The 16,604-nt window shown below is 37.4% G+C and overlaps 3 protein-coding genes across 7 annotated transcripts; 2 read left to right on the top strand and 1 right to left on the bottom strand.

Annotated features, from left to right (window-relative positions):
* Nucleotides 1-304: 304 nt before the first annotated feature.
* Nucleotides 305-4,772, bottom strand: LOC109827353. Of its 3 annotated transcripts, XM_020394349.1 has the most exons (3): nt 3,406-4,772; nt 2,391-2,482; nt 305-903 (listed from the first exon to the last, which is right to left on the bottom strand). In XM_020394349.1, the coding sequence occupies exons 1-3, from the start codon at nt 3,441-3,443 to the stop codon at nt 782-784; spliced, it is 252 nt and encodes an 83-aa protein (XP_020249938.1). In that variant the 5' UTR covers nt 3,444-4,772; the 3' UTR covers nt 305-781. The 3 variants fall into 3 exon arrangements, with proteins under 3 accessions (XP_020249938.1, XP_020249936.1, XP_020249937.1); XM_020394347.1 differs by lacking the exon at nt 2,391-2,482; XM_020394348.1 differs by lacking the exons at nt 2,391-2,482; nt 3,406-4,772 and adding an exon at nt 1,498-2,380.
* Nucleotides 4,773-6,037: 1,265 nt separating this feature from the next.
* Nucleotides 6,038-12,109, top strand: LOC109827349. 3 transcript variants are annotated; one of them, XM_020394343.1, is made up of 2 exons: nt 6,038-8,591; nt 11,956-12,109. In XM_020394343.1, exons 1-2 carry the CDS (start codon nt 6,204-6,206, stop codon nt 11,986-11,988), a joined length of 2,421 nt encoding a protein of 806 aa, XP_020249932.1. In that variant the 5' UTR covers nt 6,038-6,203; the 3' UTR covers nt 11,989-12,109. The 3 variants fall into 3 exon arrangements, with proteins under 3 accessions (XP_020249932.1, XP_020249931.1, XP_020249930.1); XM_020394342.1 differs by having other exon boundaries at nt 11,953-12,109; XM_020394341.1 differs by lacking the exon at nt 11,956-12,109 and adding an exon at nt 8,824-8,991.
* A 220-nt stretch (nt 12,110-12,329) lies between these two features.
* LOC109827351 (serine/threonine-protein kinase PBS1-like) lies at nt 12,330-16,598 on the top strand. The gene is made up of 5 exons (XM_020394344.1): nt 12,330-14,135; nt 14,339-14,520; nt 14,610-14,799; nt 14,880-15,271; nt 15,993-16,598. The coding sequence occupies exons 1-5, from the start codon at nt 13,187-13,189 to the stop codon at nt 16,416-16,418; spliced, it is 2,139 nt and encodes a 712-aa protein (XP_020249933.1). The 5' UTR covers nt 12,330-13,186; the 3' UTR covers nt 16,419-16,598.
* The last annotated feature ends 6 nt before the right edge of the window (nt 16,599-16,604 follow it).

Here is a 16,604-nt window from a genome sequence, read left to right as displayed (position 1 = left end):
AAAAAGAAAAAGAGAAATGACCCATTAAAAAAGAAATTTATTCATCATGATACTCTCCAATAGTGCATTTATTAATTAAAAACTCATTGTTTATTCATCATGATACTCTCCAATAGTGCATTTATTAATTAAAAACTCATTGATGTGACATTTCCAAGTATTTTCACAGCTTTTTGTTGTGAAAACACATTTCTTGAAATGTGACATGGCAGCCTAGGTGGCATCCCCATTTCCTTAAATAAAAAAATAAAACAAACATGTGAAATGGAAATATGTTGAAACCAAAAGCTGATGTGGATGGGGGGGATTTCCTCAAAGGTGACATGGCGGCTAGTTTTCTTCTTCTTTTTTGGCAAACAAACAGCCCCTAACAGTCCAGTGTTAGCAAATTAATCACCGTCAAGAGACAGGATATCAGTCCGTTTATATGAGGAAAAGGATATCCATGGATGGTTTTCTTTTTAGCAGAAAAACAGGGTGAGATGTCCTATTCATATTTATATATATTAACATGATACAGGAAAAGAGATTACATCATTTCAGAGAGGGAAAACACGGTAGAAGAAGCGGGCAATGAGCGGACATTTGTCGTCACCTACCAAACTAAATCTCACTGCATTTCCCCCAACTAAAAGACAAAAACAACTAACCACTGGTAAACTCTGTCTATAACTCACAAAAGGTATAACAACTTAGTTTGAGGATTTCTTCTAACAACAAATGAAATCTAGCTGGAAAAAAGAAAAAGCAACGACCAAGGAACATGGCTAGCAGCGGAAATCTAGAGATCGGCAAGGAAGTTGTCACCAGAGGCATCTGGGGCACTCTTCTTAGCGAGCTCTTGAAGACCAAGGTTAAAAGCTGCCCTATGAAGTCTCCTTGCAAGCATGTCCTCTTCAGCACCTGACCAAAAAATAGTGAATCTCGCAATATTAGAGGCAATATGGAGATGATTAGATTGTGAATCCTTAAACATAAGAGAGTTTATGCAATTCCAAATTCGCCAGCAAAAACAAGGCAACAACAACTTCCATATGACTTTAATATCCGAACAGAGACTAGGATTTTTGTGAAGAAGAATCAATTCTTCCATGTTGAGAGGCCAATAGTTGGCAGGGAGATGGAGGAGAAGAGAATTCCAGTCAGAGCGGGCAAATGTGCATTTAAGAAACATGTGATCATGAGTTTTAATTTCCATATAACAGAATGGGCATCAAGGGTCACCAATCCATCCCTTGGTGACCAGATTTGCCCTCGTGTTCAACTTCTTATGTGTGATAATCCAAAAAAGGACTTTTATGTACCTTCATGGAAATGTGAGATTTCCAATTCATATTGAAGAACTGGGATTTGATACCCCCCGAGATAACAAAGAAGAAATAGGATTTGACTAAGAATATCCCCGATGGGCGAAGAGGCCACCATAAGTCGTCGGGAACAGAGAAGTCTCAGGGGTACATAAGGGTTAAGAAGGAGTGAAGTTTGTCTACATCTAACCTCTCTTAGGTGGAGATACCCCTTCTGATGAGAGGATGCCAATGCCAAGAATTACGAAGCATAAAACCTTGAGACCTGGTGCAGCAATTTTTGGAGAGAGCAAGCTGATATGCCTTTGGGAAGAGACTGCAAAGAGAGTTAGCAGAAGACCATTTATTGTGCCAAAAACTACACGCTTTGCCCTCTCCAATATTCCATCTGACCAAGTTGAAGAAAGTGGAGTGAATGGAATAAAGATCATGAATAAATATTGAACCCGAACTCTTTGGGGGATGAGATTAGAACCATCTTTGGAGTAGAGGGAGAAGAACACTTTGCTAAGATATGAGCTTCTATCAAATATTTTTCATATCCATTTAGATATGAGAGCTTTGTTGAAAGAGGGGATATCAATAACTCCAAGCCCTCCTGCACACTTTGGCTTGCAAATAGTCCCCCAATTAACTAGGCATTTGACTCTAGAAGGAATGTTACTACCATTCCAAAGAAAATGCCTCCTGAGTTTGTCAATGGCCTTAATGAGCCACATCGGTAGCTTAAAAAAGGACATAAAGTAGAGGGAGAGGGAGGAGAGGACTAAATTTAATAAAGTCAGCCTACCACCGATAGATAGAGATTTATTTTTCCAGAGAGATAGCTTCTTCTTGAAAGAGTCTAAAAGAGGTTGCCACTCTCTTTTAGAGAGGGAACCTCTTTTGAGAGGAAGGCCCATGTAAGAGAAAGGAAGAGAGCCTACAGAGCAATTGAGAGTAGCTGCTAATTAGTTGCCTTTGAGAGGAATTTTGCCAAGATAGAATAGGTTGGATTTATGGGGGTTGATACAGAGCCCTGAAACGTTAGCAAAAATGAAGAGAATAGTTTTGAGAACAGATATGTCAGAATTGAAGCCTTACTGAAAATGATGGTGTCATCAGCGAACTGAATAGTTCTGATGGAGTTTAGCTCTCCCTTCAAGTTAAGATCCGTTAAATCCCCCAAGGCAGCACTACAGGATAACATCTTACTCAGTACATCAACAACAAGCAGAAAAAGCAGAGGGGAGAGGAGATCTCCTTGTTTAAGGCCCCTGAAGCATCTGAAAAAGTTTGTAAGGGAGCCGTTCACTAGAACAACAGATTTAGAGGAAGACAAGATGAGGTGAATCCAGAGGCACCACTTAGGACCAAAGCCTCTAGCTTGGAGAAGGAAGAGGAGGAATTCCCAGTTCACACAGTCAAAAGCCTTAAAAAATTCCACTTTGATGGCACAAATTTCTTTTTTTCCCAGAAGAGCAGAAATTGATCATTTCGTGGCCTAGAAGAAAAGAGTCCAGCGAGGATTTGCCAGATTAAAAAGCAGATTGGGAATTATCAATGAGGAGGGGCAGAAATTTTCTCAACCTATTAGCCAAATTTTTTGAGAAGATTTTGCAAGAGCTATTGATGATACTGGTAGGCCAGAAGTCTTTGGGGTTGTTTGCTCCATTCTTTTTAGGAATAAGTCAAATATGAGAGTAATTGAGGTATGGGGAATTGGGGGGGGGTGAGAGTACAAAGATCCGTGGATGAAATACCAATGACATTCAGATTGGATATACGGCCAAAATACTCTGGAAAAATAGAATAGGAACCCATCTTAGCAGGGAATTGCTGGATGAAGATCAAAACTGCACCTCTGTAATTTCCTGCTGACGAAAGGGAAAAACAAAGGAAGAGAGATCGATATTGTTTTGGGGGCACAGAAGATTTCAATTAACTTTAAGCCTTGATTCTGGAGGTTTTTTGAACAGATTTGAGAAAAAGGCATAAAAAGATTGTTTGATGTCACTATCTGATGAAATAATGGAGTCATTGATGATAAGATGAGGGATAAATTTTTTTCTGCAATGATAGGAAGCAATTTTGTGAAAGAAAGTTGAGTTGTTGTCACCTTCTTTTAACCATTGAATACGGGATCTTTGTTTCCATTTAATCTCTTCAGCTTTAGCAAGAGAGAGGAGCTGATCCTTCAGATAAGATCTATGCTGAGATTCTTGACGAGAAAGGCTTCTAGACTCTTCACAGAGATTAAGAGAGTCAATACGGGCCATATTATTAGAAAGAAGCTGAGATATGGAAGCAAAACAGTTTCTTTTCCACCATTTGATTCTATTTTTAATGAGTTTAAGCTTAAAGCGGAGAGGGGGAGGATGATTTCCCTTCAGATAGAGGGAGTTCCAACAAGATACTATGAAGGGAGGAAAAGAATGGATAATTAACCACCGTTTTTCAAATTTGAAGAGGGGGAGATTCAAAGGGGAGTTTGTGTCCAACATGATAGGACAGTGATCCGAACATGGAGACTAGAAGGCAAATTGAACAAGAAGAGGAAATTTTGCTTCAAAATCTATCGACACAAGGAATCTATCCAGTCTAGCGAGCGATGGAGGGGATCTGTGGTTGAACCATGTAAATTTTCTCCCACTGAGGGGGAGGTCTATAAGATGAATGGAATCGAAGAGCTGATGGAAAACTTCAATATCTCTAAGAGAACCAGAACGACCACTTCTTTCCTCAAAGCTTAAAATCATGTTGAAGTCCCCGAAAACCACCCAAGGCAAGGCATGAGAAGCTCTAATCCTATCCAGTTCCCACCAACATACTTCCCTATCCACCGAATCACAAGGGGCGTATATGGAGGTGGCAACAAAACTCTAGTTGGAAGGTTTGTGGGTGAGGGTGACCGAAACAGAGAAGATATCAGATGATGAGAATGAACAAGAGAAAATATCGTCATTCCACCCAAGAAGAATACCCCCCTAGAATCGGAAGCATCAAGGGAGACCCAGGAGGAGATTTGCCTCCCCCTAAATTTCTAAGAGAGAAGGGACTAGGGGAGATGAGTTTGGTTTCTTGCAGACCCACAAGGTTGACGTTAGTTAGAGCCATACAATCCCTGACCAACCTATGTTTAGCTGGGTTGTTTAACCCTCTAACGTTCCAAGATCCGATACGCATGGAAAACAAGTAGAAGGACAACTTGAGGAAAAAAGGGGGCTCTCAGAGAGGAGGGGCCCCTTGAATCTCCATGTTTTGGATATCTAGCAGATCTAGGGGATCAACCGGGTCTTGGATACCACAGTTCACTGATATCTCCCCTAATTTCTCCAGATCAAAAGAGTTAATTGGAGGAGTAGAGGCTGAGGAGGAGGATTTGTGCTTGGAAATGCCTGGATACTTCCCTTTCTTCATCAGGGAAAGGTGCCTTCTATATGGGAGGGGCAGCGAATGCCCACTGGGAGCTTTCTTCTTAGCCACTTTAACCTTACTTTTAGCATTTTCGAAGCCTGGGGGAGGATTTGATGAAGATGCGATGTCCATGGAATCTGATGAGCTAATCTGGATAGCCTGATCAGCTTTGATGAAGAAGGCGGAAACAGAGAAACATCTTCGATTTGAGGAAAAACAACTTTGAGATTGGCCCAGGAAGCTTTAGAAATCTTAATTTTAATGTCTTTAAAAGAGACATCCATAAACTCAGTAGAAACTTCTGGATCTTCTTCTTTAGAGGGAGGAAGAAGCGGACCTTCGTCCTAAGACAAATGGACTTTTGCCTTTGGAGATTGGCTGCTGGGGTAGGGCTGGAGCTGGGGCCAAGTTGGCTACTGAAGAAGATTGATGATGGGGCCCTGATGAGGGAGGGTCCTCAGGAGATAAGGATGGAGCTCCTTCTTTATGAACAAAAATTTCAAAAAAGTCCCTATCCTTTCACTTTTCCGCTGAAAGGGGATCACCTAACATGGATGGTTATTAACTAGATAGCAAAAAGTTATTGAATACACTAAAAACATGATAGCACCATTCGATGATTTTTGGCTTTTATTCCCTCTTTTACACACGCGTAGATATATATATGCAAGAAAGTTACTTGCTTATTCTTTTTAGCAAATATATTTTTGAAGCTTTATGTTCAAATTAGATTTATCTAATTTGAATTTAAACACCAATTTCGATCCTAATTCACAAAAGGGTGATGGCAATTAAGAATTCGTTGTGAATTATATATATTCAGCATACATGTTTTGATTGGACTATTCGTTTTTATTACTATAGGAAGGCAACAATTTTTAACTACTCATTGAAGTTTATTCTAACTATTTTTTACACTTTTGAACAAACACAAAATAGTAATTCTATTGGATATATAGATTTTTTTTTAATAACTCATTCCGGAATCGACTCAAGATCATGGGAGCCGTTCAAATCACCCGCATTGGGTAAGTATATGCATTTTTATTTTTTCCTCATTTTGCAAATTAAAAGAAGGGCACCCTTCCTAGAAATCATCTTAGGCTCTATAATTCATTTAAAATAAATCATAATCATATATTAAATAATAATTATTTTAATTAGAAAATTAATTACTCTCTACTCATTAACTTCTTCATTTATCCGCAATAGAGGCCAAAATTCCAAAAGAAGATAAATGGAAAGAAAAAAGAAAGTAAAAAAAAAAAAAAGACTAAAAGACGAAAGAAGCAAATGAGTAGCTGCTCTTAACTTCCCTGGTCTACGGACAACATCAAACTTCAGTCCACTTTTATCCTCGACAGCCTTAATTTCCTTACTTTTTCTTTTAAGGATTAATTTCCGTACTTGTAAAAACAACAAGAAAAACCCCATCTTTGTTCTTCTCCCTTCCCCCTTTTTATTTTCAAACCCGTTATTTCTACCAAAATAGCAGAGAAAATGGCCGCAAATGAAAAGGATAACATTCTCGTTGAAGAGAGAGAGGAGGAGATGGTAGCTTTCCTTGGATCCAAGCAACCCATCAACAGAAAAGGTTGGTTCCTCAAACCCACTTCAAATTCAATCCAAAGCCCTATCTTTATTCCTTCTTCTTCTCATTGCACTGCTCTGAAGACCCCAAAGTGTAGTTTCAAAGGTTGGGTGTGCTCTCAGAGAACCTGGGACAAATGGGTCGAAAAGCTCAGGCCCAATTACAGTCATTTATGGAAAAAAGTTGGTATCTTGGATGCCATTAATGCTTCTAAGTACAGATTTAAGAGAGACCAACTCTCAATTTGGGGGGTAGTTAAGTTTTGGTGTGAACAGACCAACACTTTCATCTTTCCATGGGCAGAGGCCTCTATAACTTTAGAGGATGTCATGATTCTTGGAGGGTTTTCAGTTCTCGGTGAACCCGTTAGGGTTTCCGGGCCTTTGGAAGGTGAGCTTGGGGAGTTAGGATCTCTATTGGCTGGAGAAGTTAAGAAGTTTAACCAAAGCAAGAGCAAGAAAGCTGAATTCTCTGCCTGGATGAAGCATTACATTGTAGAAGGAAGTGGTGATGAGCTTGAGCATGTTGCATTTTTGGCTATGTGGTTGTCGAGATTTGTGCTTTTAGCACCCCCTGGAAAAATCGTAGGGTACCATGTGATCCCTGTTGCTGTTCGATTAGCTCGAGGGACAAAGATTGCCTTAGCTCCTGCTGTGCTTGCTAGTCTTTATCGAGACTTGCGAGTAATGAAGGATTACCTTGCCACTAGCGCGGTGAATAACTCGCCTTCTCTTATTGTTTGGGCTCCTTTACATATATTGCAGCTTTGGATTTGGGAAAGATTCTTGGCTCTAAGGCCGGAAACATCAAGTTTTGTGAATTTGGGTGAGCCTAGGGTTGCAAGATGGCAATGTGTGAGAAAAAAATTGGACTACCAATTTATAAAGTCGGTGATCAAATCACCAGATGAAATCCAATGGCGGCCTTATTTAGCTTGTTTGGATCATTGGTGTAATCCTTCATACTCTAGGGATGAAGGTGGGTGGATTTACGGCCATGATGCTATGGATGAAGGCATTGAATCATTTGCCCGGTGTATAAAAGCTTGTGAGTTAGTTGGGCTAGATTGTATTGAGCAATATTTTCCTCATCGGGTATCAAGGCAATTTGGATTGGATCAAGATATACCACATTCTGTTCCTCGGGCTAATTCAACATGGGAGGTTGCTTGGAGAACCTATGCTATAAGTGGGAATAATGTCAAATATTTTGTCCCTTCGAAACTTTTTGAATCAGATGTCACCTTAGAGTACTCAGTTTGGTGGGATAGTGTTCGCAAGTTGTTAAAGAAGAAGATGAAAGGAAAGAAACGGAAGAAAACCCACTCTCTACAATGTTGCTACACAAAAGAGTTGCAAGATGCAGATGATGTTGTAATCTCTGATTGGATTGCTCGAAAAAAGCAAAGAATTAGCAGTAAGAATTTGAGTAAAACTCCTCCTGAACTTTCAACAACTAAAAAAAGAAGAAATAACAGTAAGAATGTGTGTAAAAATTCTCCTGAGTTTACGACAGCTCTTAATTATTTTATAGAAAATAGAGTGATTTGTGGAGAATTAGAATCTTTAGACACAAGGAAACAAGACTCTGATGCCTTAAGCAATGTTAATATCAAAAGTGAAGCGGTTGAATCAAATGCATTGGGCATTGATGACAAGGGAGTTGAAGAATCTTCAGACACAAGAAAACAATATTCTGATTCCTTGAGCAATATCAGAGTCGAAAATGAAGCAGTTAAATCAAATACATTGAAGTTTGAAGACAAGGGAGTTGTGGAATCTTCAGACATAAGGAAACAACATTCTGATTCCTTGAGCAATGTCAATGACCAAAATGAAGCATTTAAATCAGATGCATTTGACATCGATGACAAGGGACTTGTAGAAATTTCAGACACAAGGAAGCAAGACGCTGATGCCTTGAGCAATGTCGATGTAAAAAATGAAGCAGTAAAATCGAATGCATTGGACATTGAGAAGAAGGAATTTGAAGAATGTTCAGACACAAGGGAACAATATTCTGATGCCTTAAACAATTTCAAAGTCGAACATGAAGCTGTTAAATCAAATGAATTGGACATTGAGGACAAGGGAGCTGTAGAACACATTGAGGAAACAAGTGCCGGAGATTCTGTAAGTGACCCTATAGTGACAGATGAAATTGAAGAGAATTTTGAGATGGCAGTGGAAGAAAGCACTTCAGATGGAAAGTCAGAAACAGAACTGGAAATTGAAAAGCTCAAGGAAGAAATTGCGTTGATTCATGCAAGAGTGAAGAGTTTGGAATCCCTGGCTGAGGTTCATCACTAACCAGAAACTTGTGTATTTTTAATGATTCAGTTACTCGTGATGTATGTTTATTTTTATTGCTGTAAATGCTAATCAGCTTCGTGCCTTTTATAGCTATAGGAAAATTAGCTAGTTTTACTTGTGATTTCTACCTGACAAAAATTATTGACTTTAGTTCATCAGATTCTGCTATTAAATGTTAAAGAAATACATTGACCAGGTGGAACTTTTTCTTTTTCAGTCTGAAAACCTTGTGCTGCAATCCAGACCCAGCTTACTTAAATAGCTAATGATGTTAAAATTGCAGGTGATAAAATTTGTTTTCCGTACTTCTCGTCTATGTTTAAAAATGCAATTTTGAAAGTACTCTTATGGTCTGGAATTGTAATTTGATGTATCAATTTTTTTTGACCTTAATAGATAACAAAATCAATGAAGTGAGAAAGAGAAACATTGCTTATGTGTATATTTTCTATTTTTATATCTCTATATGATGCTTCATAAGTAGTAAGTACTCTAGTATCTGTCAGCGATTTAACTTGACATTTAGTAGATTAAATTTTGTCCAGGGCAGGAACCTTTCTCCTTCTCCTATTATTTGTTATAGTTTGCGTTCACAAAAGCAATCAGATTATGATAGTATTTGTAAAGAAATAGTTTTTCCTTCACTCATGTATTCTTCTTTACTGTATAACTAAGTTACTCCTACATGTGGATTGACAATTCAATCCCAAACGCCAGCAGCTGACTTCCTCCAGTTGGCAGTACACATTGGATTGCTATCATCCTACATAAAGACGGGGTTAATGGGTTTAGGTATTACTGAGATTTAGAGCTATTGCAGGTTGCTATTAGTGTTAAGACATATTGATGCATGCTATGGAGGTTTATAAGCTGCAAGAGTATTGGTCAGAATTTTGTGTGCACCCTTGTCATTACATGCATTTTTTTGGGTGTATGTGGGTGCATGTGCATGCACTTTCCTGTTTATGCATTCTCATATTTTCTTGTACAACAAGAAAACAAAATATGACAACAAATTTTCTTCGTCATCACCATAATAGTCGAGCATTTGTACCTCTCAAGTTCTTATAGGTTCTGCATAACAAATTTTCTTCGTCATCACCATAATAGTCGAGCATTTGTACCTCTCAAGTTCTTATAGGTTCTGCATAAGTGGAAAGTTATCTATAGTGCTTAATAGTCGAGCATTTGTACCTCTCAAGTTCTTATAGGTTCTGCATAAGTGGAAAGTTATCTATAGTGCTTAATAGTTTAGATACTTGTGATGCTTGCAGTCGTTTCTGCAAAGAAGACTTCTTTTGCAACCATGATTCTTTAACCTGCATTTACTAAAGAAATAATCATGTTCAGAACCTGCAGGTGTTCCACAGAGTACGTATGGATGCATTAGTAAGTGAACCAATATATGATAAAATTGAGATAACGCAAATGTTTTGATATTGCCTTTTGCTTGTTCACTTATACATATTTTCTATTAAAAAAACTGTTCCAATGACGTGGACTAAATTGTGCAGGAAAATAGCACTTCTGAAAAATTGTTATAAGCCTGAAACTTCTGAATATTATTCTCAATAGCGTAGCTTTATTTTGCAGACTGTATTTTTGTGTGCTTGCACTTAATCACAATTCATTTTCCCTGGCTGTTGATGAACTGGTGTAAAGAATTTTGTAGCACTAAGTTAAGTATATTAAGAAAATGTCGGAAACTGAGTGATGGGAAGTCGTTAAATATTAGTTGTGATATGTCAAAATTTTGTTTTGTGCTGGTCACTGTATGAAGCAAGTCTTCATGTATGCTTATCCACTCATTCTCCTTGTAGCTTGTATACTAGGTAAATACATACTATTTTATTGTTCGATAATTTGGACTTTCCAGATCTTGTCACGTAGAGGTGAATGCATAGTATTTTATAATGGAAGTGTGTGTAATCATGTCCATCGTGTCATATTTTGAACTTTTAGTATTTCAATTGGGCATATGTGTTTATCATGTCACCTAGAGGCATCATGCTTGAACATGTTTGCGGCAACATGGCTATTTCATGTTAAGGTAAATTGCAGATAACTTCTCTCTTATAAAAAATTCGGTAGCACTTACAAACCGTCAACTCATTTATTAGCAATTGCTACACCTCAATTCATGGGACAGAAGGAAATTATCCCCAACTTATCTTCTCAAAATGACAACCCCAAGGGTGATAAGTGCTAATAAATGAATTCAGGGATAACAAGTGTCGCTGGAGGTATGGATGTAGAGGATGATCTACAATTTACCCTTCATGTTAGACATCTGTTTCAATGTATGCAGAATCAAACGTCTTCATGGAGGGAAAGTTTAGTCATATAGAAAACTCTAGGCGAGGCTTTTGAAATTTTTTAGAGTGGAAGGATGGAGATTGAGATCGTGCATTTCATGTCACATAGCTGATAACTGGTGTATCTTTGCAAACATTTTGGTCCTAGGTCGCATGTGTTTGAAAATTTTGGAGTTACTGTGCATGTGTCGTGGAATCTTGTTCATCTAGGTATTGTATCTATAGCTTATCTATTTCATTTCTATCTGTATGTCATGTCCATGTTGCTTAGCTCATCAGGGTAATGTCATATTTTAAGCCAATTGATCCTTTGAATTATTCCCCTCCTGTGAAATTTTTTGGTTGCAGACACACTCTTAACTTCCTAAGGTAGAGATTTGTTGTAACACCGTAAAATTTCTTGGATTATCTCTATGATTAAGGGGGATGACTAAGGGAAACTTGAGCCTGCGATGAATCTGTTTATGGTCGGACTCCTCCATCTTCACCCTAGCCGGCAGACTGAAACAACTCATTAGGCAGTGCCAGAATAATCTTTAGGATTGGAGGTTCTGTACGCCCTTCAATGTCTAAGTTAGGATCTCTCCCAAATATTAAAGAATAGTAAATGCGGCAAAAACCCTAGCAGAAGTTAGGTTAGAAAAATTAGCCGATGGTTCTTCCTTTTGTAGAGGTGCGTATGATCTGGATTATGAGGGAGATACACATGTCGGCATCTTAATTAGCTAGGGTCGCCATTTGTAGGTTACCATTTCTCTTTCTTTGCGGGAAATGGACAGTGATACATGCAACACGTTGAGGGTCAGATGCTGTTGTGAAATAATTCTTAAGTTAGGGTCCATGATCTGGGGGCTCTTTCCTTTCGTGTTCCATGTGTGAGGGACACTTGCTAGCGGGTGGTCTTTACAGTATAACCAGATTACATTGGTGATTGCAGTAGAATAACACCTTGTCTATTTAGAGAGCATCACCCTTCTCGAATACTGTTTGAACCTTCAAGTTAAAATTTCTTTTTTGTGTATTTTCAATAGCAGAAATGTGGAGATGCAGAAAAAAGGAGTTGTTAATTGGACTGAAGAAGCAGGCTGAATGCATTTTGCTGATGGTTGGTGGTATTACTTCTCTTTGATTGAAAGGAAATTTCTATATGTTTGTAGGTGAAAACTGTACAGTTTTTGTTCAGATATGATGGAGAAATCATGATAAAAATGAAGTTATAATTTTAAGCTCATTTTGTTCAGATATGTTGAAATTCCTGCGTGTTAGTTTCCCATGCTAATTGTATATCTTATCATTTTCATAATATTCCTATTTGATTCACCTCATGCATGGTCTCGTTGTTGATTAGTTAATCATTGCTATCCTAATGTTGTTTATTTCAGTTTTATACCTTCGATATCCTTGAATGATTTCATTGCAACAATTCGAATTGATTCGATGGTTCAACTATTGATAATGATAGTATTCCTCTCTTTGTTGATGATTGATTGTCTATATTCATGGATTATGCCCTGTGTGAAGTAAGCTTCACCGGTGGGTGGTAATGGTCAAAAACAAAAACTTCAGTCTTTTAGCATAGTAAAACCCACAATGTTTAAGATACTTGAAAAAGTCTTATGCATGTTAAGAAGAAAATGTCAAGGAAACAAAAATTTCTTGGGTTCTATCATGATTTTTAGTTTTCATAGCCTCTCACTTTTGGATCTTATACTTTTCTTTTTTTTTGCCAAGTAGAATAAAAAGGAACAATTGAACTAGATCCATCCATTATTTATCATTTTTTATTTTTCTGAAAGAAAGATCCAATAAAAGACTACCATGTCATCTGATAACGCTAATGTAAATATGGTTTAACAAACATCTTCTCTTTTTCCAGTTCAAGAAAATGCATTTATTTTGCTCAAATAATCTATTTTTGGAATTTCTTATTAGTGCAAAAATAGGGAGACAAAAAAATATTGAATGGTTGTTTGTGTTGCTTCTCGCGAAAATCAATGCTTTCTCCACAAACACTCGAGAATTTTGAGAAACAATTTACTCAATGGCTACTAAGATTTACTTTTGGGTTCTTTTTTCTCAAATAGCCCCTTTAAGATATTATAATAACAAATTTCTTTGTTTTGTGTTTCTCTTTCCTCCTCTTATTCTTCCTGAATCTTTGGCCATTGTTTGTGTGGTTTCGGCTCAAGAGTGATTCCACTCATCGGTCGATCCACACAAACACAATAATTTTCAATGAGATATTGTTCTTCTTCTTAGAAAATCATGGGTTTCTTATCTTGTTTTAAATCATCGACACAATCGAAATCGAAAAAGAGCTGGAAATGTTGGAAAAAGAAGGAAAAGGACAAATGGTTATCAGAAGAAAAGATATCGAAAAAGAGAAAAAAAAGGAGATTGTGTTGTTTTGGTGATGAAATATCATCAAAAGGGAAAGGATCATCAAATAAGGAAAGAAGCAAGTGGTGTTGCATTCGTAAGAGACCATCAAGGTATAAAGAACCATCGAGAAAGAAAGAAAAGTGTAGGATAAGTTTTTTTTGTTGTAAAGGATCATCAAACGATGAAGAACCATTGAGAAAGAAAGAAAAATGTGGGATTTGTTGTTCTTGTTGTAAAAGATCATCAAGTGCTGAAGATATATCAAGAAAAGGAGGAAAATGCGGGACATGTTGCTTCGGTCGCAAGAAACCTTCATCAAATGATCCATCAAAAATAAAAGAGAAGGGGTGCATGAGTTGTTTCAATTGTTGTAAAAAATCATCGAATGATCAACGAAAAGAAAAGGGGTGCAATAGTTGCTTCAATTGTTGCAAGCCATCTTCATCAAATGATCAAAGAAAAGAAAAGGGGTGCATGAGTTGTTTCAATTGTTGTAAGCCACCGAAGAAGGAGAAACGCATAGGAGGCAAAGAAAATGATATTAATTGTTGTGCTTGCACTTGCGCAAAATCTTCAGAGACGATAAGTTGTCTTTCTTGTTTCAGATCCTCTAAAAAGAATAAAAGAAAAAGAGGAGAAAGAGAGAGTGTAATGCCCTTGAATGAAACATGCTCAAAGGCTCTTGGTTCTTGTGGTTGCTCATGTTGTTCTTCTTTGGAGAACAAGAATGTGCACAAGGGTAAAGGGAAGAAAAAACATTGTTGGAAGAGGAAGGAGAAGAAGAAAAAGAATCATTTAGCTTCCCTTGTTAAGACAATATCTTTTAAATCTGGTATGTTCTCCTTATTTTTCCTTCTAGTTTCATGTTCTGATAGAATATTGCATTACTCAATTTTATAAGTTTTTATTGGCCAAGCTTGATCCTACACACAATAAGATTCAACGTATAGTTTACTCTTCATATTAACATCTTGCGAATTTCTAATGGTGACATGATCTCTATTTCGAAAGCATTGTAAATTTCTATAAACGCAGATAGTGGCAAGCATAGGTCTGCAGCTGAAGAAATTCTTCGTATTGGTAATGGTAATATTGCAGCAAAGGTTTTCACATACCGTGAAATTGTAATAGCAACACAAAATTTTGCACCAGAGTGTTTACTAGGACAAGGTGGATTTGGAAAGGTTTACAGAGGACAACTGAAGGAGACAAACCAAGTAATACACGCATTGTTGTTTCTTTCACTGTAGTTCATAACTTTTTACTTTGAATAATCTCAAACTTGCAATATTTGTGCTTACCTCAGATTGTAGCAGTTAAGAAACTCGATAAAACTGGATATCAGGGAAATAGAGAGTTTCTAATTGAAGTACTGATGCTCAGCCTCCTCAGCCATCCAAATCTTGTAAATTTGCTTGGATATTGTTCTGATAATGGCCAAAGGATTCTAGTATATGAGTACATGGCTCTTGGTTCTTTGCAAGATCATCTTCTTGGTATATAGATCACAAAATATTATCCCTCTACATTTTTTCTAAGAAAGAATTTTTTTCTGAATTTAGTTTGTTCGTATCAGATTTAGCTCCAAATACTAAGGCATTGAATTGGAACACAAGAATGAAAATAGCTGCAGGTGCCGCAAAAGGACTTGAGCATTTGCATGTTACTGCAACTCCCCCTGTGATTTATCGCGATCTGAAAGCATCAAATATATTGCTTGATCAGGATTATAACCCGAAATTGGCTGATTTTGGTTTGGCAAAGCTTGGTCCTGTTGGTTCTCAGAACCACATATCCACAAGAGTTATGGGAACTTTTGGTTATTGTGCTCCTGAGTACGCTTTAACTGGAAAGTTGACAATAATGTCAGATATTTACAGTTTTGGGGTTGTGCTTTTGGAGCTAATTACTGGAAGAAAGGCGATGGATTCGAGAAGACCAAGAAATGAGCAAAGACTAGTTGAATGGGTATGATTATTTTGAACACTTTCAATAATTTGCTTAACAGATGTTTACACATTTTATTGTTGAAAGAGTAACATACATACATTTATGTAGGGCATATGGTCATATAATTAAATAATTCTTCCACGTTATACTTAAAATTGTACAAATTCCATGGTTTTTCTTTATATGATCGAGCATACTTAACTAAAAGGGTTAATTGCGCATAGACCCCCTTTAATATCAATGTTTAGCATTTATTACCCCTGTAGGTTCATTATTGCAGATAGAGCCCCGGGTTAACTTCTTTTTTTATTTATTATTTAACGTTGGTGAAACTTTGGCAGATATTGCCCCTGATGAAATTAGTGAGTCTGTCTGAGTGTTGAAGAGTGAAAAAAATTTAACCCGGGGTCTATCTACAACAATGAAGCTACAGGGGTAGTGGTTCAAAAAGTAATACTAAAGGGGTCTATGCAATTAACCCTGACTAACAAGTAATTTTACTTGTAGGTGGCACTTTTATTCTCAGGTAATTACTACGTACAGAAATATTATAGGACTACTCTTTCAATCTTGGTTTAAATTGCTCGAGACCTGTAGGTGACGTGTCACGAGAAATATCACGAGATCTATTTGACATAGGAAACTAAAAAAGACTAGAAATACTACAGAGACACAAATTCTTCTCTACTTTGCTCTACAGAATCACTATACTGATGCATATCTCATTGAAAATATATAGGCAGCTCCGCTGTTCAAGGATAAGAAGAACTTCCTTAAAATGGCTGACCCGTTGCTCGAAGGGAAATTTCCTGTTAAGTCTCTGTATCAAGCAATTGCAATTGCTGCAATGTGTGTTCAAGAGGAGGATACTACTCGACCGCTCATTAAAGATGTTGCCAGTGCTCTTCAGTTTCTGGCAACACCAAACAACGGTTCCCCCTCTGAAGAGGAACCTGAAATTTCTAGCATTGAGAATGAAACTTCTGCTCAATCGCAAACTGCAACAGATTTTAGTCGCCCTATGAATAAAGATCCATCACATTCACATCATGATGCACAGGACTCATCAGATGGTGATTGGCAAAGTTGTTCAACTGTGACAGAAGATGAAGATGAACTTGTTGAGTTAGATACTGACGTAAAACTGGGGGATTCGGAACTTTGAAAGGAAGACTAGCGAAGATTTCTTCATTTGTCACTTTTTTGTTGCCTATAGGTTGCTACTAGGTGTTGTGTGTATTTTTTATCTTAGGATGATATGGTGGATGTCATACAATCTTTTGACGGTGTTGTTTTTGTAGATGGATGGTGCAATATTTAATTTGAAGAAAATGAAAGGGAGAAATTTTTG

The sequence above is a fragment of the Asparagus officinalis genome, unplaced genomic scaffold, assembly GCF_001876935.1.
Source record: "Asparagus officinalis unplaced genomic scaffold, Aspof.V1 AsparagusV1_Un158, whole genome shotgun sequence".
Classification (NCBI taxonomy): Eukaryota; Viridiplantae; Streptophyta; class Magnoliopsida; order Asparagales; family Asparagaceae; genus Asparagus; species Asparagus officinalis.
Note: the sequence above shows the minus strand (reverse complement) of the source record. Positions and strands in the feature narration are given on the sequence as shown.